Source organism: Agelaius tricolor, unplaced genomic scaffold (genome assembly GCF_023055355.1).
Source record: "Agelaius tricolor isolate 1412-34295 unplaced genomic scaffold, bAgeTri1.0.p SCAF_4, whole genome shotgun sequence".
NCBI lineage: Eukaryota > Metazoa > Chordata > Aves > Passeriformes > Icteridae > Agelaius > Agelaius tricolor.
In genome coordinates, this window is record NW_027269264.1 from 47,155,397 (window position 1) to 47,173,751 (window position 18,355).

At 42.8% G+C, this 18,355-nt stretch overlaps 1 protein-coding gene across 3 annotated transcripts in view; it reads right to left on the reverse strand.

Annotated features, from left to right (window-relative positions):
• Positions 1–9,798: 9,798 nt before the first annotated feature.
• Positions 9,799–18,355, reverse strand: part of RAI14 (retinoic acid induced 14) — an 85,403-nt gene continuing 76,846 nt past the window's right edge. For all 3 annotated transcript variants that reach the window (XM_071425576.1, XM_071425574.1, XM_071425575.1), the window contains 7 exons: positions 18,237–18,323; positions 17,497–17,557; positions 17,062–17,180; positions 15,036–16,547; positions 14,123–14,272; positions 12,081–12,146; positions 9,799–11,822 (listed from right to left, as the gene is read on the reverse strand). In XM_071425576.1, coding sequence (XP_071281677.1) covers positions 11,745–11,822; positions 12,081–12,146; positions 14,123–14,272; positions 15,036–16,547; positions 17,062–17,180; positions 17,497–17,557; positions 18,237–18,323 — 2,073 coding nt within the window. In that variant the 3' untranslated portion in view covers positions 9,799–11,744. The remainder of the gene's footprint in view (positions 11,823–12,080; positions 12,147–14,122; positions 14,273–15,035; positions 16,548–17,061; positions 17,181–17,496; positions 17,558–18,236; positions 18,324–18,355) is intronic.

The following is an 18,355-nucleotide window of genomic DNA, read 5'->3' on the forward strand; positions in this document are numbered from 1 at the left end:
AATGATTTCTTCTGTGGCCTACCAACAGTAATCATAGAAGCAATACCCTTAGAAGTTAGAACACCACAAAATACCAGAAAATAACTTGCATTTAGTATTAGATATTAAAGGCACGTATGGTTTGTGCAGGAGTTAATGTCCGTACCCCAGATGGGCCGAGTCCTGGCCCGGGCTCCCAGAGGTAGGGAGGTGCTTGTGCACTTTTGACTTCATGGATATGGTTTTAGGGAGACAAGAACGTGGGAAATCTGGGCTACAGCCTTGGTGCTGAAAGGCAGTGAATTGATTTAGGATCCATCTGTGATGTATTCAGTTACATTTCTGCATTCAAGCACAGTAAAATAAAAAGGGTGAAGAGGAGGATGGCGACTAAAAGGGCACTGCATCTTTTTGGCCTAGTAAGTTACATAAATTCTGCAGCTATCCACTGCTGCACTGGATTTCCTGCTACACTTTGGATCCAGGTTACCTTTAGTACGTTTTGTCTCTGCTATTTAACAAGAGCTTTCCCCTTGCAGACTACAGGAAACCTGCAGCAAAGGAAATGTTCAGCTCACTACTTTTTGTAGCATCACAGAAGAGGCTTGTCATAACTCAGATTTTGCCCATCTGCTTTCTTAAGAGGGTGCATGCAAGTGTTCAGAATTACTTGTCTTGTAAAGTAAACCAGTTCCTGGGTTGGCTGCTGTCACCAGTGCCTTCTACCCCGTTTCAGCTGTGGTAGGGGATGCCTGGCAGCTCTGATGGGCAGCACGGGGGGCTGTGGACATCCCACATCCAGAGGCCACAAAACTGGCAAGAGATTTCCCCTCCAATTATTTTGATTTGTGATTTTCAGAGCAGGAACTGACCACAGGTTTTCAAGAAGACACTTTGATTCCACCAGAAAACTACTGCCTATAGGCCCAGACTCCCCACCAGTCTTTGAAGATTCCAGAAGTCAAAATAATGCCTTTGGCTCCTGACAATCTTTATGCAACAAAACACCAACAGTCCTGGTGCTACTAGTATCTTCTGTCTCCCAACGTGTTGAATTTTTGTGTCTCCTTGGCTTTCTACAATGATTGAGATCTGTAAAGCACAAAATTCTCCAGGGGGAATTCAGTTCTATACCTCTGTTTCAAAGATAGTGGTGGGAAAGAATCAGTGGTTTGGTTTTTATTTACTTTAGTTGTTTATCATTTATTTACACATGGATTTACAAGGAAATAGTACTCTTGTATACTTGACTAGATGAGTCTTTAGTGAGGTTAGTGGAGCAGCTGGAAAAGCTGAGATAAGCCATATGCTGTTTCCTGTAGGTGTCTGTTTTTAACCTCATTTTGTAGCAGCTTGAAGAATCCAGCAGGTGGATCTTACCAAAATAAATACTTAGAAACTGTCTGTAGTAGCACTAAGCAGTGCTTTTGCTGAACAGTAACATTAGAGAACACTAACATTAAACTGAACAAATACAGAATTATTTTTAAAATGCTGCTATTACAGAATAGTCACTTGATGACTTCTTGTTGAGACAAAAACTCATTTTTATGTGAATCTCTCTTTGAGGGGGTCAGGACTGCTTAGGTATAAATGGAAGAGATAAGAAGTGGGTTCTGCCTCTTTCTTCCCTGCTTCTGCCCTTAGCTGGGTCTAAGAATAACAGGGCAGTGCATAAGCATTGCTACAGATAATTGCTAGGGCTCCTCCAGGCAGAGAGTGTTGGAGAGGGATGCAGTCGGGTGCCCCACACAGCTCTGATTTCCGTGGAGTAAAAGACTCTCACAGAAGTGAGAAGTGGGTTTGAATGTCCACCATGACTGTGAACGTCAGTCTGTGTAAGTACTCTGGAGGAACGCATCCAGGAGAGCCTAGAAAGAGCTGCATTGCCCAGGAAAAACTTCCCTTTTGTAATACCATTGAAATTCTGAGCAGAGAGACAATGGGAATTTCATTCCCACTTTCATCCCCTCTGCATCAGCGTTTGAGGTGGGGTAGTGGGTGGGAGGCTGTGTCTGTGTGTGGAGTAAAACTCTCAATGGAAAACTGAACAGGCTTCTACCCCTTCCAATTCAGATGGAGTTGACCAAAAAGGAGCAAGTGAGCAGAAAGCTGGAGGTCTGAGATAAGAAATCTGCCTGAACATATGTTTGGATTTTACCCCATAAAAGCCAGTGGAGTGCAGTAATGGGTTTGCAACGTAAGGGACAGGTGGAACACAACTCCAACTAATTAGGCACTTGAACCCCTAATCAACCAGAAAGAGACTTAATCCATGGAACAGAAAGCAGCTAACAAGCCCTAAGTTATGTCCAGGTGTTGGAAAGATAAATTACTTGTTGGCAGAATTGCCTTGTTAAGCTTCAGTGATCTCATACCTAGAGGCAGGTTAACAAAATTAGGGAAGAAGGATAGTATGTAGACACAACCATGCAGAACTTTAAAGCCACAAGGACATATGGCAGAACTCCCAAAATAGGGAGGAAACTAATAAGGCCAACTCAGCAACTGTGCTGAAACTGGCTGCCAGTGGGTAAAAGGAATTCCAGCCGGGAGAAATCATGACAGAGTGACAAATAGCCCACCATATCAAAAGAAGATGAAGAGTGAGGGTTGCAGACTAATGAGCATAAGAACTGAGAGAATCATTAACTGATAGAAGATAGAATACTGATTAATAAGAGAACAATGTCTTTTGTAGCCCACTAACATTAATGGCTATGTTTGCTAATGTTGAGGGATACGTCTGGTGCAGGCAGCTGTGTTTGCAAGCTGAGTTTGCAGCAGGTTGAGCTCTGGGTGGGAGCCCAGGGAGAGACAAGAGGCTGTGAACTGCCAGCCCCTGTGATTGATTTACAGAGGGCACAAAGCCCAGTGAAACCAGCCAGGGTGAGTGGGGAGACACAGCAGGGGCTGGCAATTGCAGACATTTTGGATAACAAAAGAGATGAACACGGGTGATGCCAGCTAGGTGAATAGACACAGAGAGGGTGGCATGTGCCAACTGGAGAGGAAGAGCTACACTTGCACCTGGGTAGACAGTGAAGGTGTAAAATTCCCTGAGGTTCCTTTTTTGTGGTCCCTCCTCAGAGGTATTGAGCTGTTTCTGTGTGCCATGAATAAATGGCTTTGTGAGAAACAACTGCTCACTTTGAAAATTTAAAAAGGTTTATTAAACCTTAACAAAAATACAACAAGGGACTACGTAAGGAAAAAGCTGCAGTGCTGGGAAGTGCCCTCGTGGATACCATATGGCCAGTTCATCTTCAAGATGGATGCTCAGTCTTTTATACCCCTGGGGATTGCCCTGGCCCCTTCCAAAGTCTGCCAGTCAGCTCTTCTGTGTCATTTATCACTGCAGACTGCTTGCTTGTAACTTCATTAGAGATCAGGTGTTGCCATGCTGCACTCCCTAAGCAACCCCCTGAGCTTTTCCATTCCCAACTGCCCCATACAAGGGGCACACGTGCAGCCTTCTTTATACCTGTCCTAGACAGCCCCAGCAGTCTGATGGCAACCATAGGGGAAAGGGGAAAAGGGAAAGGGGGGAAAGGGGAACTGTGGGAAGAACAGAGGACATCTGAACTACAATAACATAACTATATATCACTAAAGCTTTTATTAATATTCACACAATAGTTGTTGTAATATATGGTAGGGATAATTCATGCTATTAATGTATGGTGTAAAATATTGTGAAATCGAAACCATGTCTTTTGACTGTCCTGGCTGGGAGCAGCTGTCTTATTCAGATTCAACTAGTTCCCGGACACACGTTAAGATAGCCATCGATGCTTTAAGGTAAGAATAGAAGCTTCCAGGGCAATAATCAGTGGTTCCCTGAGTTGTTGAAAGTAACAGCTAGAACCAGAAGGAACAGCAGAAGGAACACCTAGGACTGGAAGTAATACCTAGAACCAGAAGGATCACCTATGACCAGAAGAAACAGCAGAAAGAAACACCTAGGACCAGAAGGAACACCTAGGACTGGAAGGAACATCTAGGACCGGAAGGAACACCTAGAACTTGAAGAAACAGCAGCAGGCACCTAGGACCAGAAAGAACACCTAAAATCAGAAGGGACACCTAGAACCGTAAGAAAGACCAAGACTCCTGCACCCATTCTGGAGTTTTTCCAGAAGCGTGGCGCTTCTCCACAGCAGGTAAGCAGCCTGGGGCCAGGGCTGAAGCCTCCCAGGATCATGTGGCCCCTCAAGCTACAGCTGCTGGGCCCCCTCAACCTTTGAGGCCATCACAGTGGGTTGGGAAGGCAAGCACTTCTTGGGGGAAGCTGGAGAAGTTGCTCCCTTGGACAGCACTCCAAGGCTTCCCCATGCTGCCTCCTCCAGGTACCACGATTATCGCCTTGCCGATGGCATCTATCAAGATAGTCAACAGCACCACCCTGGTACACCTGAGTACACAGCTTCTCCGGAGCCAATTGACACCAATGGCACACCTGGACGCGGCTTTTGTCCACCTCTGCACACGGAAAGCAACAGTGATGCATGTGAAGAGACACAAAGAAAATTTGGTCATTTTTGCCTCGGGCAGAATATACTTCGCTGTGCGAAGCCACGAGCGTGAACTGGGGAGACTCTGACACTCAGGAGGTCAGATCTGTGTTCACCTGGCGCCAATCCCAGGCTCAACGCTGTCTTTTTGGCTGTGGTGGTTTCGAAGACCAAACTTTGGTCTCACAGACAAATTAATAAATCTGCTAAATTTTTGATAATTTTGGCTCAGGATTTGATAATTTATAACAGTTGTCTTTTAATTGCAAGAGCCAATCATCTCATTATCCATGTATAACAGCTTTGTGGAACGAGACATCTGAGACTCTTTCATGGCAAACCTGGGGTGGAGCCAGCGAGGTAACCTGGTCTGACTGCGAGGGGAGTGTTTGGGGTGTCAGCTGCAGCTCGGAGCCGCCCGCTGTGAAGGAGATTCAGTCCCACCTGTGAAAGTCTGGCACTGGGAGTGTGACTGCCAGAGAGGCTCAACAATGGCCAGACTGGGGAGTTTCCTCAACACCAGAGTGTATAAATAGTAAAAAGTTTTGAGAGTTGGTGTGCTTGATTTGCGGAACACCACTAAGCACCCAGGCTTGTGCCACTAGAATAAATAATTATCTTTGAGTGTGTAATTAGTTGCTTGTTGCACACCAGGAAACAAATCTGATTTTTTCTGGACAACAAGCTGGCCAAACGCATTTACTCTCCTAATAAACTAACTACTGGCATGGGACAGGTTCTGGAGGAGCTGGGGTATATCCAGGCTGCAATTGCGAGCCGTCACTCTCCAGAGCTGACCAGAAAAGCTCCCAGAAAAGTTGTCAGAGAGGCATGGGCAGCACAGAGCTCACACCTCCTCTTCCTCCATGCTGCAACCCAGCCTGGGTGATCCCGGTCGGCTTTAATTATACAGATATTCGCAAGGGTTTTAATTATGCAGATATTTGCAAGGGAACGCGGTGCCAGACACCCCCGGCCAAAGCATCTGCAGAGGAAACTCTGCTGACCTGCCCCTCCCGGTCGCTGGACGGGGACACGAATTCTTCATGTGGCGGCAAGGGCAGGAATTTAAAGACACTCTGAAAACCACACAGCCCCCCTCAGGCAGCGCAGGGCTCCGCACACGTGCAGGGGGCAATGCAGAAGCGGCACAACCTGCCCTCCCACCGTGACCTTCCTGCAGGCGCCTGGCTCTGGAATGCCTCACAGGTACGTGTGCACCAGCTCTGCAACATCTGTCCAGCTGTGCTCACATCCAGATGTGGCACCACCAACTGCTGAACGCTGCGCCGCTTTTTTTGGGACCTTTGAACAGCAAGAATCCAGACAATCTGCTTCTAGGAATGGGGCAGTGCAGACCTTTGTGCTTTGAGTTGTCACTCCCGACAGTTTTCCAGCTGTCAAGGAGGCTCTGAGGGGCAGGAATGCCAGGTTGCTTTCTCAGGAATGTTTTGAGTTTTTTTCTTCTTGTCTGAAAAATGCAGTTTAATCCAGCAGCCCCCTTGCTCCCCAGACTTTTTGGGGGATGACTCCTGGTGGGCAGTAGATGTTCACAGAGAAGCAAATGCATCCAAACATTTTTGGACAGGGCTTCTGAATGTGCAGCGTGTGGGGACTGCTGCTGCTCTACAACAAGGAATGCAGGAAGAGTGCTGTGGGCCCGAGCCCAGCCATCACTAAGGAGCATTTTGGCTGATCCCAAAGGGAGAGGTGACTACAGCGGAGCAACAGCTTCCCATACAGGCACAGTGGTGTTTTGATGCAGGCACTGTCAGTCTCCTGAGGGTACTAGCAGAGTGCCAGTTGCAGCATCCTCCCCAGGCAGGGTTAACAGCAGCCCAGCCAGGCAGGCAGGAGCAGACAGACGGACACCCGTGGGCTCCAGCCCTGAGCCCCTTGCAGGAGATGATGTCACTGAGATGTGCCTGTTTCCAATCTCCAGCTGCTGGTAGGAGGCCCCATTACCAACTGTCTGAGCATTTCAGGCTGTTGGAAAATGTACAAAGAGGGCCAACACTGCGAATCTGGACAGATCAGCATGCGAGCAGACTTTTAAAATAGACTGAAAGCCCGATGATTGCATTAACCTGTGTTAAACTCATCAATTAAGAGTCTGTCAGGGCAGCCAAAGGTTTGGAAATACCTACAAATGCATTGCCCTAAAATGCCCCAGGAGCTAAGGGTGGTACCACAAAATAGACCCTCCCAAAGCCACCTGTAGGACTGGGGACTGGCATCAGCAGGGCTAAAAGCAAGCTGATTATTGCTGCTTGTGTAAAGGCAAAAAATGGTCATCAGAGGAGTCATGTGTTAGTGACAGTCCATGCAGTCCATGCAGTCTGCCACCACTGTGTCTGATGTGACAGAGGCTGTCATTTCTCCAAGAAGACTTTTTGTCACACAGTACTGAAGTCTGGGGACTCTAATTAACAGTTGTTGGGCAAGGCACATCACATTCTTGCCAGCAGCAGGCTTGACTGGTAGATCTGTTCTGTAGTTACAGAAATTTTAACTCAAGCTTCCTCAAATTAGTAGACACTAAATCACTGATTTTTATTCAGCTCCAATTTACCGCTGTAATTCTAAGACAGGGGTTTAAAGAAAATGGCTGTTGAGGAGAGTGAGTTTGTTACTGCCTGAGAAGAACACAGATATAAAACCAAAACAAAATATGGTTCTAGTCTGTGCTTAGTGTCTCTGTTACTTATGTTCAAAAGGATCGTGAAGGATCCAAAGAGAGAAGGACGCAGGGATGAAGAAAAGCATTTGAAACTTGACTTCTGTGAAATGCTCTGCTGAGAACTGGGGAGTGCCACAAGCACACACAACGACCCATAGCTGCAGAACCAAGTGGTGTTATAGATGAAGGTCTCAAGGTACTCAAACTCTTGTACTGTGCTTTGACATTAAATTTAGGAGTTTTAGTACTCTCTGTGGCAGACAAAACCCACGGTTAATAGGTGATTTAGATCACTGAACTGTCCTAAAAGTCTTGCACCAATTTCTTTTTGCTTGAAAAAATTTGCTGTGTTACAGCTGTGCCTGTGGAATATGCGCTGGGGTACATCACATCTGTCTATGCTACTCTGAAACCTCCACACCTACCCCCCCAGAGCTTTTCCACACAGTTTCCCAACAGGCACAGCTGCTCTGCAGCCTGGGTCCCAAGCAGCAGACTGAGGCCCTGACCCCCAGACATCCAAAGCCACAGGAGGTTGCCTGTGCTCCAGGACCTGCCCGGCACTGACCACACCACCTGAGACAGTGATTCTTGTCTGCAGCACTTGGGCCTCTGCCACATTTGAGAGCAGATTGCCTCTGCCTTCTGTGTCTGCTTCTTGCTCAGATGAGGGCTGGCATTGGTGTGAAGAAAGCCCCAGGATGCTTTGGTGTGGCTGACCCAAGCAAGAGCCTCCCTGCGGAAGGTCAGACAGGCAAAGGGCCCATGAGCCCCCTGTTCTAGTGCCATGAGTCAGCTCTCCTCCCATGTGGTATTCCAGCCTCTTGGCATATCCTCCTGCACACCCCAGGCTGGTACCCCACTCTGCCAGACCCCTCCAGAGAGCAGATTTGTGGTGTAGACACAATGTAGATACTGCAGCAGTGGTTTGTGTAGCTCTGAATCACCCAGCACTGAAATCACACCCCACCTACCTCTTCCCCCAGACAGCTATTCTTGGGCAAACTCACAGAACACGAAGTGGGCTTTAACAGTTCCATATAGTGAAATGGCATTTGCCAAGGGATTTCTTGCCAGCTTCTCCACTGGCCCTTTCTTGGCTGCTTCTCCTGGGGCCCTGTGTGTGGTTTGCTGCAGCACAGAGCAGCGTGGTCTTCCCTGGGCTTTTGCTGTCTTATGCTGACACACAGCACATCACATCCCCACGGAGCTGCCCTGAGGAGAGGTGGGGGGGCAATCAGCAGGTCATTCTGCCATCCCTGAGCCCCCTGCTCAGCCACCAAGGGGCAAGATTGGCTCCACCTGTGCTTCTACCCAGGAGGCCCCAGCAGGAAGTCTGCTATGCAACGTGCCCAGGAACCCAGACTCATCTCAGAGGATAATGACCCCTGTGCTCAGGTGTTGGTTATGCCTCACTATGTGCTGCCACAGCCAAAAGATCTGTCCAGCAAGGACACAAGGCACACTGCGAAAAGTTAACCTTTGACTGCTGCTGGAATCTGCATTTTCACCCTCCACCCTCCTATATTCTCATGTCAGTTTGGGCTGGTAAAAGGAGGGCCCTGTGAGAGCCAGATGATAAATAACCAGGGCAACACCTGCTTACATGAACTTGCCCTTAGTTTGCATAGCAAGAGAAAGGGACAAAAAGAAAAAAAAAAAAAAAGAAGCAATAGGTGATAATGCAGATCTAGGATGCTGTCTACTCCCAAATTCCATCTGAAGTCTGCTACCATCATTTGTCACCCTTCCCTACTGTGGCAGGACATAGTGCAGTGAGTTTGGCAAGAGGAGTTTATTTCCAGTACTCATGCACTTAGTGGAGAGAGGGAAAGGAATTTGCTACAAAAATGCTGCCCATGCTGTTTGGACTGACCATGCAGGAGGCCAGAAACATCCAGATGTGAATGTTTCAGAGTAGCAGCTTAGGCAGATGTACCCCACAGGCCCAGACTCTGCATGTCAGCTTGCCCATCTTCAAAGGGAATCCAGTGCTGGGCAGCTAACAGAAATTTGCTACAAGAGGCTAAAGAGCCCTGGGATGAGATCACAAGAGATGCAATTCCTTCAGGCAAGATACTAGGAAATCAGTCACTAATAGAACAGTTTCTCAAATAAAACTGAGAAGAGATGATAAAAGGCAGTGGGGCTGACTGTGTGACTAAGTTTAAAAAGCAGACATATCCATATGCACATACACCTAGATATATTCCCATTGTAGTTCTATGTGTGAAGTGCTAAGTGACAGAGAACCACCAGTTTTGAAGAACTGTAGGACATCACTGGTGAGTGCTGCAGCTCTAAGGTATTTTAAACTTTGCTGGAATTATCCAGTGGCAAATGGGAAACCTGTATTACCTCTAGCAGGATGTCCATGTGAGAAATGGCTACAAACTTATCCATGAGATAGAAGGCATTATCTGCAAAACTCACTGCGCGGGGTTTGGACTGGATTTATTTCACACAACAGATCAAGATAGTGAATAGTGAAGATTGAATTTCAGGGAGGAAAACCTGGCTCTTGTGTCATCCATTTAAACAGGAGATACAGAACACATCTGTACTATGTTAGAACAGTGTAGTGAGATTTCCATCAATACAAAAAGTAAATGAAGACAAAAATGAAAAAAAAAAAAGGAAATAGTTTATTTGCTGCATGAGGAAACTTCTTGTAAATTACATATAAAGAAACTTGTTATGCTGTAGTATATAATTTCCAATATTCCACAAAGATAATTGTAATAAATATACAAACCAAATCAAAGTAGAAGACTAAATCCATCAAGCAACCTACAAAATGATTCATCAAGTTTTATACTTGCAGCATTAGCATGCTTAAAATTTTGTTCTTTTTAAAGTAATGCAGCAAAATTTTTTTCACATTTCTTTGGAGCATTTTCAAAGCTGTCTAACTATAAAATACTGTTCAAAATTAGACGGCATTAGTTAAACCACTCAAGAAAAGTAACACCAAGGTCTAACTGATGCAAAGGTGGTGGTTTTCTTCTTGTTTTTAAAATCCATTTAGCTTTGCCAGAGTTAGGAATTATCTGATATAAGTGCACTATGAGTTCAGTCAGCCTGAGGCACTGCTGACTCCTGTCATATTATGACTCTATATAAACTTCATAGATTATATAGCTCTGAAAGATTTCTCTATTAATAGAGACATATCCCCATAGAATTAAAAAAAAAAACACAATACCATATTGAAGCCGCAAGCTTGTTAAAATGGTTGTACCCTCAAGTGCAGTGTGTGCTTAAAACATTTTTCCATAGTTTCATTCTATTCCACATCAGGCATTTTTATTTGACTTTAAATGTAGAAGTGCTGATAAAGGCTTTATTGATGCCTATAGCCTCTAGAAACAACATACAGAATTTTTTGACACCTCCTGCTGTTGTCTACCTATAATTTCTAAAATTTTTTTGGAACAGCAGGCTGAATTTTACACTTAACTGCTCTGGACCACACTGACAGACAGGTCTATTATTCCATACAAATTTCTTACAAACTGAAAACACTTTACGCTTCACTATTACTGAGTACTTGGGGGTATAAAAAGAAACTCTCTAAGACACAATTACCTAAAAATATTTGTTAATAAGCTTAATGCAAATATTATGTAGAAAAAATGATTTCGTTACAAAAAAATTCATTAGAGGGCCAGTAAAAATATACCGCAGAGAAGATCTTTACAAAAGTGAGGTTAGGAAGTATGAGGCATTGACATTTACTGTAAACATCCTGTGTTCACTAGAATCCCTTGTCTAAAAGTATATGACCTGGTTTTGTTCCTGAGCTTCATGGCCAACGCTTGCATAGACAGCTAAACCTATCACAAAGGGCTGTTTATAGAGACAGTTCTGTTTGTATGTGACTTCAATAAACTAATGCTTTTACCTTTTGAAATAGTTTCATTCCACTACCAGGTAGTTAAGGAAACTATGAAGCATGGTATGGGTTTTGTGTACTCAGTGCATTGGGTGAACTGGGGCAGCCACGTTTTAGTGTGTTAATCTTAAATAACATTGCACCAGGAAGTGTAGCTGTTTGAGGTTCTGGCTCAGCATAAATATCTACTCCTGCTCACTGCTTCAAAGTTCACTTCTGCTCTGCCAAAGGCTGCATATGGCAAAAAGTCAGCAATCTGAGTGCTGCAGTATCAAACACACCCAGTAATGAGATGCAGCTTATAATCAGTACAGAAGACCTCACAGAGAATTTCACCTTTACCCAGGCAACACCAGTGCTTTCCTCCAGGTTAACCTGCTGCTGTTGGAGGAAGCTGGAAAAGTACTCACAGGGTAAACACGACATGGAGTGGCCTATGTAAAAAGTCTGAAGAACATACTTGCATTTTGGGTATAAAAAGCAGGCATGTGTTTAGCTTCTGCACATGGAAATGCACATGGAAGTGGTACAGACAGACAAATATATCCCCCTCACAAATAGCACAGTAACACAAAAGCAGCAAATTGCCAATTTGAAATCTTATGTTAAGGCAAATCTAGATAAAAGAACCATAACAGGGTTAATAAAAATAGGGAGTTTTCCTTGGCTTTTTTGTTTACTTTTTCTGTGATTGGCTTTTACACATTGATAAAATTTGTTTAAGCACTTTCTGGACATCTTCATCCATTTGACCCTAGACAAAGGGAGAGAGAAAAAAAGATGATTGAATGAATGCAGCTCCAGTCTTTCAGAACATTGACAAACTATTTTTCAGGTATATTAATTAGACCAATTTCCCAAGTGGAAGCAGTGTTGAAATTGTTCTTGAACTGTCATACCTTATGGGAGGGATGTTTCTAAGTGAAAACATGCAAAATTCTTACTAGATCTGCAGAAGAAACATCTTCAGTTAATACACTAACACTGAATGACTGACAACATGCAACCATACCTGCACAGCATAGAGAAGGTGCATCCTGTAAACTGAGACAATTTCCTGGTGTTGTTTCTTTGTTTCCTAAAAAACAGTTAAGCAGAAAAGCATAGAGCATTCAGAACTATTGAAATGAGAACTCCCCAAGTAGATTCTGACTGGGGAGAATTCAAACCATAGTCTTATTAATGCATTGAAAACCAGTTCTGACAGTGTTGTGTCACCAGGCACTCAAAATTTGCTCGGAAGCATGTCCAGGAAAATGCTGTAGTTCTACCTACCCCAGTGAAAGAGCTGGTGATATCAGCAGTTTTAACAAGCACTGAGATGCAAAGGTGTGGAATGAGCACATCCTATATTTCCAAGCTTATCAGCAGCCAGAATTGAGGAAAGACAACAGTACTCTGACAAATCAACTCTCAACCGCAACTCAGCTCTTCCCTGAAGGCAGTGGCCCTGATGCCTTAGGATTTTAGCTTTTATATTTTTCAAATCTGTACTGCTTTAGGGTATAACTCTAAAACTCCATAGCCTGTCAGCTACTGTTCTCCCATTTTATTCAGACAAAACAATTCCAATTAGAGAGGAATTGTTCGGATATATTTGGATACATACATTTGGAAATATTTGGATATATATATAAGGACACCCTACTGCCCCAGGCCCCAGAAAGTCTAAACAGGAGTGAATTGGGGGAAGAGGCAAACTGGGGGTATATGATTTCATTACCTGAAGTTGTAATTGGAGTATTAGTCCCTGATACATAAATGGACCAAACTTAGAATTGTCTGAAAAACTTGTGATCATCTTCCATCTTGGATATAGCCCCTTTGGGGAGGCTTTGTCCACCCTTAATGTACCTGAAGGCCCTTCATTAATATATCTGCTTTTATTCTCTTAATTCTGTCTGGCCTCTGTTTTTAGGTGAGTCTGAAAAAGGCATCAACCCCTCTGTCAGAGCTGATGCCTTCCCAGGTGAAAGGAGGTGCTTACGAAGGTCCTACCCTGCAGGACCCTGACTTAATGAACGCCACCCAAACCTTTTCAATCACCACAGACTGCCACAACTCATAAGCCACCTTTCCAAAGATATGTGAAGCTGTTAGGAAAGCTAACCTACAGGAAGGAAAGAGTGCTTCTGTCATGTTTTAAATGTTAACTGCTTTCCCAATGTGCTGTATACCTTTGCACTTTTACACTACTTTGCTGATCCTAATTAGTGGGAGATGAAGGGTCCTTTCAGACATGGAGGACTGGAACAAGAAAGTCTGGGCCTTTACACTGACAGGATGCTTTGCCTACTATTTCTCTTGCCTGCAAGGGAGTTCTTCTGGCATACTGAGCCCTCTTTTTTTCTGCTGGGAAAGGTAGGAAGCAGACACCACTTAGCATGTCAGTCTGGGAATTCTCCTTTCAGAGGCACTCCAGAGCCCTCAACAAAGGCCTCCAGTGGACAATACCTTCTTTTCATCCTCAACAGTGGATAAAGTGCTCTCCTCTGGGCAGGCAAGCTCTGGGAAATATCAATTATGACTCAACCCAGCTTAGAAGACTGGACCTTTCACACACAAACAACAAAATTAAAAAAAAAATACCTCTAAGGCATTCAGAATTTCAGAGAATGAACTGTGCTCCCCATAAAAAGATGCATTTGCTTGACATGAAACCTCATATTTCCAAAAAGCTTAAAACCCCAAAACAACTTCAGCTGATGAATGCTCTTGAAAACCTTCTGCAAACTGATCATACTTTTCCACAAATTAAGGTCTGAGCAGCAAGTTTGGTCACTCCATTTTACTACAAAAAATCTGTTTCTCAACTGGTCTGAGAAAAATATGTGGAAAATCAGCTTTCTTTAGTTATGCTCTTTCTAAAGTGCAATTCATGACTTGCAAATTCCTACAAGTTTCAGAGAAACAGAAATTACAGATTTTTTGGATGAAGATTCTTTTCCATGTACTCACTGACTGTACTCTATTTCAAATAAGGCAGAGTGAAGAATAGTACATGTTTCTTTGGAGAACTGGGATAATGTTAGGTTTACAAACTGTCACACTTACAGTCAGTTGGTTTTGCAACTGCTTCACTTGCTGCTGTAACACTTCCAGCTGCTGGCTTTGTCTTTTGGGGGCACTGGTTGAGTAGGAGAGCTGAGAAAGGCTGTTCAATGCTTCTTTTAATTTGCTAATTTCCTTGGACATTTCATTGATCTAGGGAGGCAAAACAGAGGTTTTCATTAAAAGATGCTATGCATACTGTATTTCTGTGTGTCTTATCTTTGAGTTATTTGTGACTTAAATCAAAGAAGTGGGGAAAACCAAATTGTAAATAAATTCTATAGACAAACAGAAATGTCATGTAAGCAAAGGGTTACAATGCTCCTCTATTCCCCATCCTAGTCCAGTCTATTCAACCTGCACTCCTTGTTCTGAACATCAGCAATATTTAACAAGAAGGGCAGCATTTACCACCTTTACAAATTCTGCTGCTGAACCAAACACAGGCCAGCTATTCACAGCTACCAAATTGCATAGCTCTGGATAAAGGAATTTGTAGTGATGGATATGGTAGCTGCAGAGGAAAATTAGTCAAGTCATGCTGTGGCTGAGATAATGTAGTAATATGCCACCATTGAATTTTTGCTCCTTCCTGATACTTTGTTTTCTTGTCTCCTCTGGAATATCTTCCTGCTGTAAATCTCACTTCTTTGACTTCAGCTACCTGAATAGTGTGAACCCAATCTAAGAACTTAAAAGAGGTAAATTGAAAGATTGTGTCTATCTCCATAGGGGAGGGAAGCCAACTGCAAAGCCAAACATAGAGAAAACCCCTTCGCCTGCAATACCTGGATTTTCAGAGGGGGAAATGCACTCAGAAGGTACTTGAACCAACATTGTTAGGGCACTCATGCACCAGTAAACATGCTTTGCACTCTGAACTCACACTACCCCTCCACTGTACTGAGTCACTGACCTTTTTGTCTTTATCTTCTTCTAGTTTTGATGAGTTTTTCATTTCAGTAAGAGCTTCTTGAACTTGGTGGTACTTGTGCTGAAGATCAGTCACCTCCCGTTCCTTTGCTTCAAGCAGAGTATGCATACCTTCTTTTGCTTCTTTCAAGTGCAAAATTTCATTTCTCAGTTTCATGGCATCTAAGGATATGTTTTCCTTCTCTCGGATTACATCCTTCAGTTTGGATGACAAAGCACTAACTTCACCCTCTAGTGAGGACTGGAGCTTTTCATATGTGGCCTTGGGTACCATGGCTTCATTAATTGCAGCTTTTTCTTCCAGTAACTCCTTTTCCAAGTTTCTTAATTCACTTTCCTTGTTGCTAAGTAGTCGTTTGAGCTCATTTATTTCTTCCTCCATCTCCTTTATGGTATTTCTGAGTGCATTGATTACCTGACGGTGTTCAGTGATTGGCAAAGAGTTTTGCTTCTGAATGTCTAATAGTTGCTTGAGTTCTTCTGATTCATCTAATACTTTTGTGTACTGGGATTTCATTTCTGATAACTCATTTTCTGCTTTGTATCTCAAAGAATTTGTTACCTCCATCAGTTTCTCATGTTCATCTCTAGGAATGTAGTCTGAAGCTATATCATCTAGAGTTTTTTTCTTCCTATAGTCTTCAATCTCTGTTTGTGCTTCCTTGTACAACTGAGACAATTCACTAAGTTGCCTGTTCAGATCATCTATCGTTCTGTGCATCACATCTTTCCTTTCTCCAGCTTCAGCACTAGATTCCAACTGCATCTGATTTGTCAGCTTGTCCTGTAGCCTTTTAATTTCCTCTTGCCCTTCCTTGTACCTCTCAATCAGCAATGCTTTCTCTTGATTAATGTTATCAATAACTGAACAATATGAATTCTTCATTTCTTCACACTCTTCCACAGACAATTTGCCTGCCACCTTCTGCTCTCTGTCTTCAAACTTCTTCTGTAGCTCTCTCACTTTTTCTTTTTGTCTTTCACTTTCCTCCAATGCTTTCTTCAATTCTTGCTTAAGTGCTTCAACTTCTCCATATGTAATCTTCAACATACTCAGATCAGAACTGGTTTCTTCACTTTCAGAGGAAACAAGACCTGTCTTCTTTTGCCTTTGTATATTCAAAATCTCTTTCACAGCTTCCTCATGCCTGTTTTGAGTTTCTTCGCATTTCAAATTAAGATCAGAACCATTTTCTGAAATGTCTGGTCTATTTAAATGATCTGTTTCTGGGACTCTATACTGGACTTGAGTTTCCACATGCTTTCTTTTGGCTTCAGAATTCTCCAGTTTTCTCTGCACATCCTTTAAGTCTTCCTGGAGGTACTTTATTTTTACTTCTCTGGGGCTTGTCAACTTTTCTTGGACTTGAGTGGCATTTAACATAGGCTTCAGCTCCTGCACCATGAACTCATTTTGTCTCTCTGCTGTTTGCTCAAACTGTGTTTGGGATGAATAAGATTCTACAGTTGAATCCCCTTCTTTAGGTGTTCTTTCCTGTCCAAAAAAACCCACCAACAATTGCACAATAAAACCAAGTACATGATTCTAATTTTTTTTAGAATAGAGTAAGCAAGGAAGTATTGCCACATCCTATAGAGACAGATGATGAAAGAGCCATGGAAGAAACTTCTAGAAAAGTTCAAAACTCAGCTGCTCCCACTTAGTCACCTACAGTGAGAGAAGGCAGTAAGTGCCAAGCTCCTCTGAAAGTCTGGGCTGAGCTCCATAAGCTAATAATCAAAGCTATGCAAATTAAAATTCTTCTAGCACAACTGTCAACAACATATTTTAGAATGTAGTTATCATAATAAACAAAGTTATTCAGTAATTTATGGGAAAAGTGAGAAGATCAAAACACTGATTTAATCCTTTGGGGTACAGTGCTTCCATGATCTTACCAACAAGCTCATTAAAAGATCTTCACAGTGCAACTCTTTAAAACAGTAAGTAGCTCTTTGTTCTGCCTAGCAGATTAAGAGAGCATCAGAACAGCACAAAAATATGACACCTGTAATTTGTCCTGCAGCTCCTTATTGTGCAATGTCAGAGAGGCAATTTTTGCTTGCATCAACAGAAGTAGATCTTGTTGGTCAACTTCAGAACTCACATCCAATAAACTATCAGCACCTTCAGAAGGAAAAAAAAAAGATTCAAAAGGTTTCAAAAAGCTGAAATGCTATTTAGTTAGTTATTCCAACATTTAAACAGCTTGTTCCCATGACCACTAAATTCAATGAGCAAGCAAACTGTTCCTACAAACTCCCCAAGAGTGTGTTAGGTTAATGGAATAGAAGCAGGATGTTTTGGTGGGGAGCTGCTTGTGGAATTACAAAACATCACTCTCAATACTTAGTGTGTCTCATGTTTTAAGGAGAAAGATACAGAGGTTTTCAGCATTTCATGCCACCTAAAATACCTTATGAGATAAGGATTAATTGTGTACCTGTTGTGCTGTCACTCAGTCTGTCTTTATTGTCCCTGTAAAAGGAGCTGAATTCCTCCTGCTAAGACATCAAAAGAAAACATTTTCACAGAAAGCAGATGTAAAGCTGGACAGTTCACCAAAAACAACTATAGACAGTATAGATTCTGCTGGATAAAGCCTGTCCAAGTGGATGACTTTTATTTCTGAGGTCTTATTTAATTGTAGCATGTGTCCAGTATTTCAAAGTGTGCTAAAGCCATTTAAGTTCCATTGCCCAATTCCCATTAAATACTAATGAAACACAGGCATCTTGTAAATAGTTTGGAAGACTACAAACCCTGTGATAAGTAGTAGCAACATACTCACATGTGCTTAAAAAATCTTCAGCAGCACAAGGTAAAGATCAGACAGAACGTATTCAACCCTTTCACTGACATCTTTTGGTAAAATGGTCTCTTCGCACTGCCCAATTCCATGCATTTTGCTGATATTAGAAATTGAACTCTTGGAACATTAATACCTTCATAACCATACTTCTAAACACTTACCTATGATTATTTATATGTACATGTTTTTCACATATTAAAGTAATCTTTAGTCTTGTTTCATGAATTGCATTTAAATAGATTTGGATTCGCTTTTGTTCCTAAAATTCAGCTAATTAAGTCACAGGAGACTACAGTCATCAAAATAGAACATCAAGCAAAACAGATCCTGTACTTTCCTTTCCATAGCTCATAAGAATGGAACACTGATACCTTGCACATTTGATCAGCAAAGAAAGCCTGTCCTTTTCCAGTCATGGGAGTTGAAGTTGATGAGTATGGAGAGGATAAATCATTAACCTGTAAAAAATTTTATATAAATAGGTATGTAT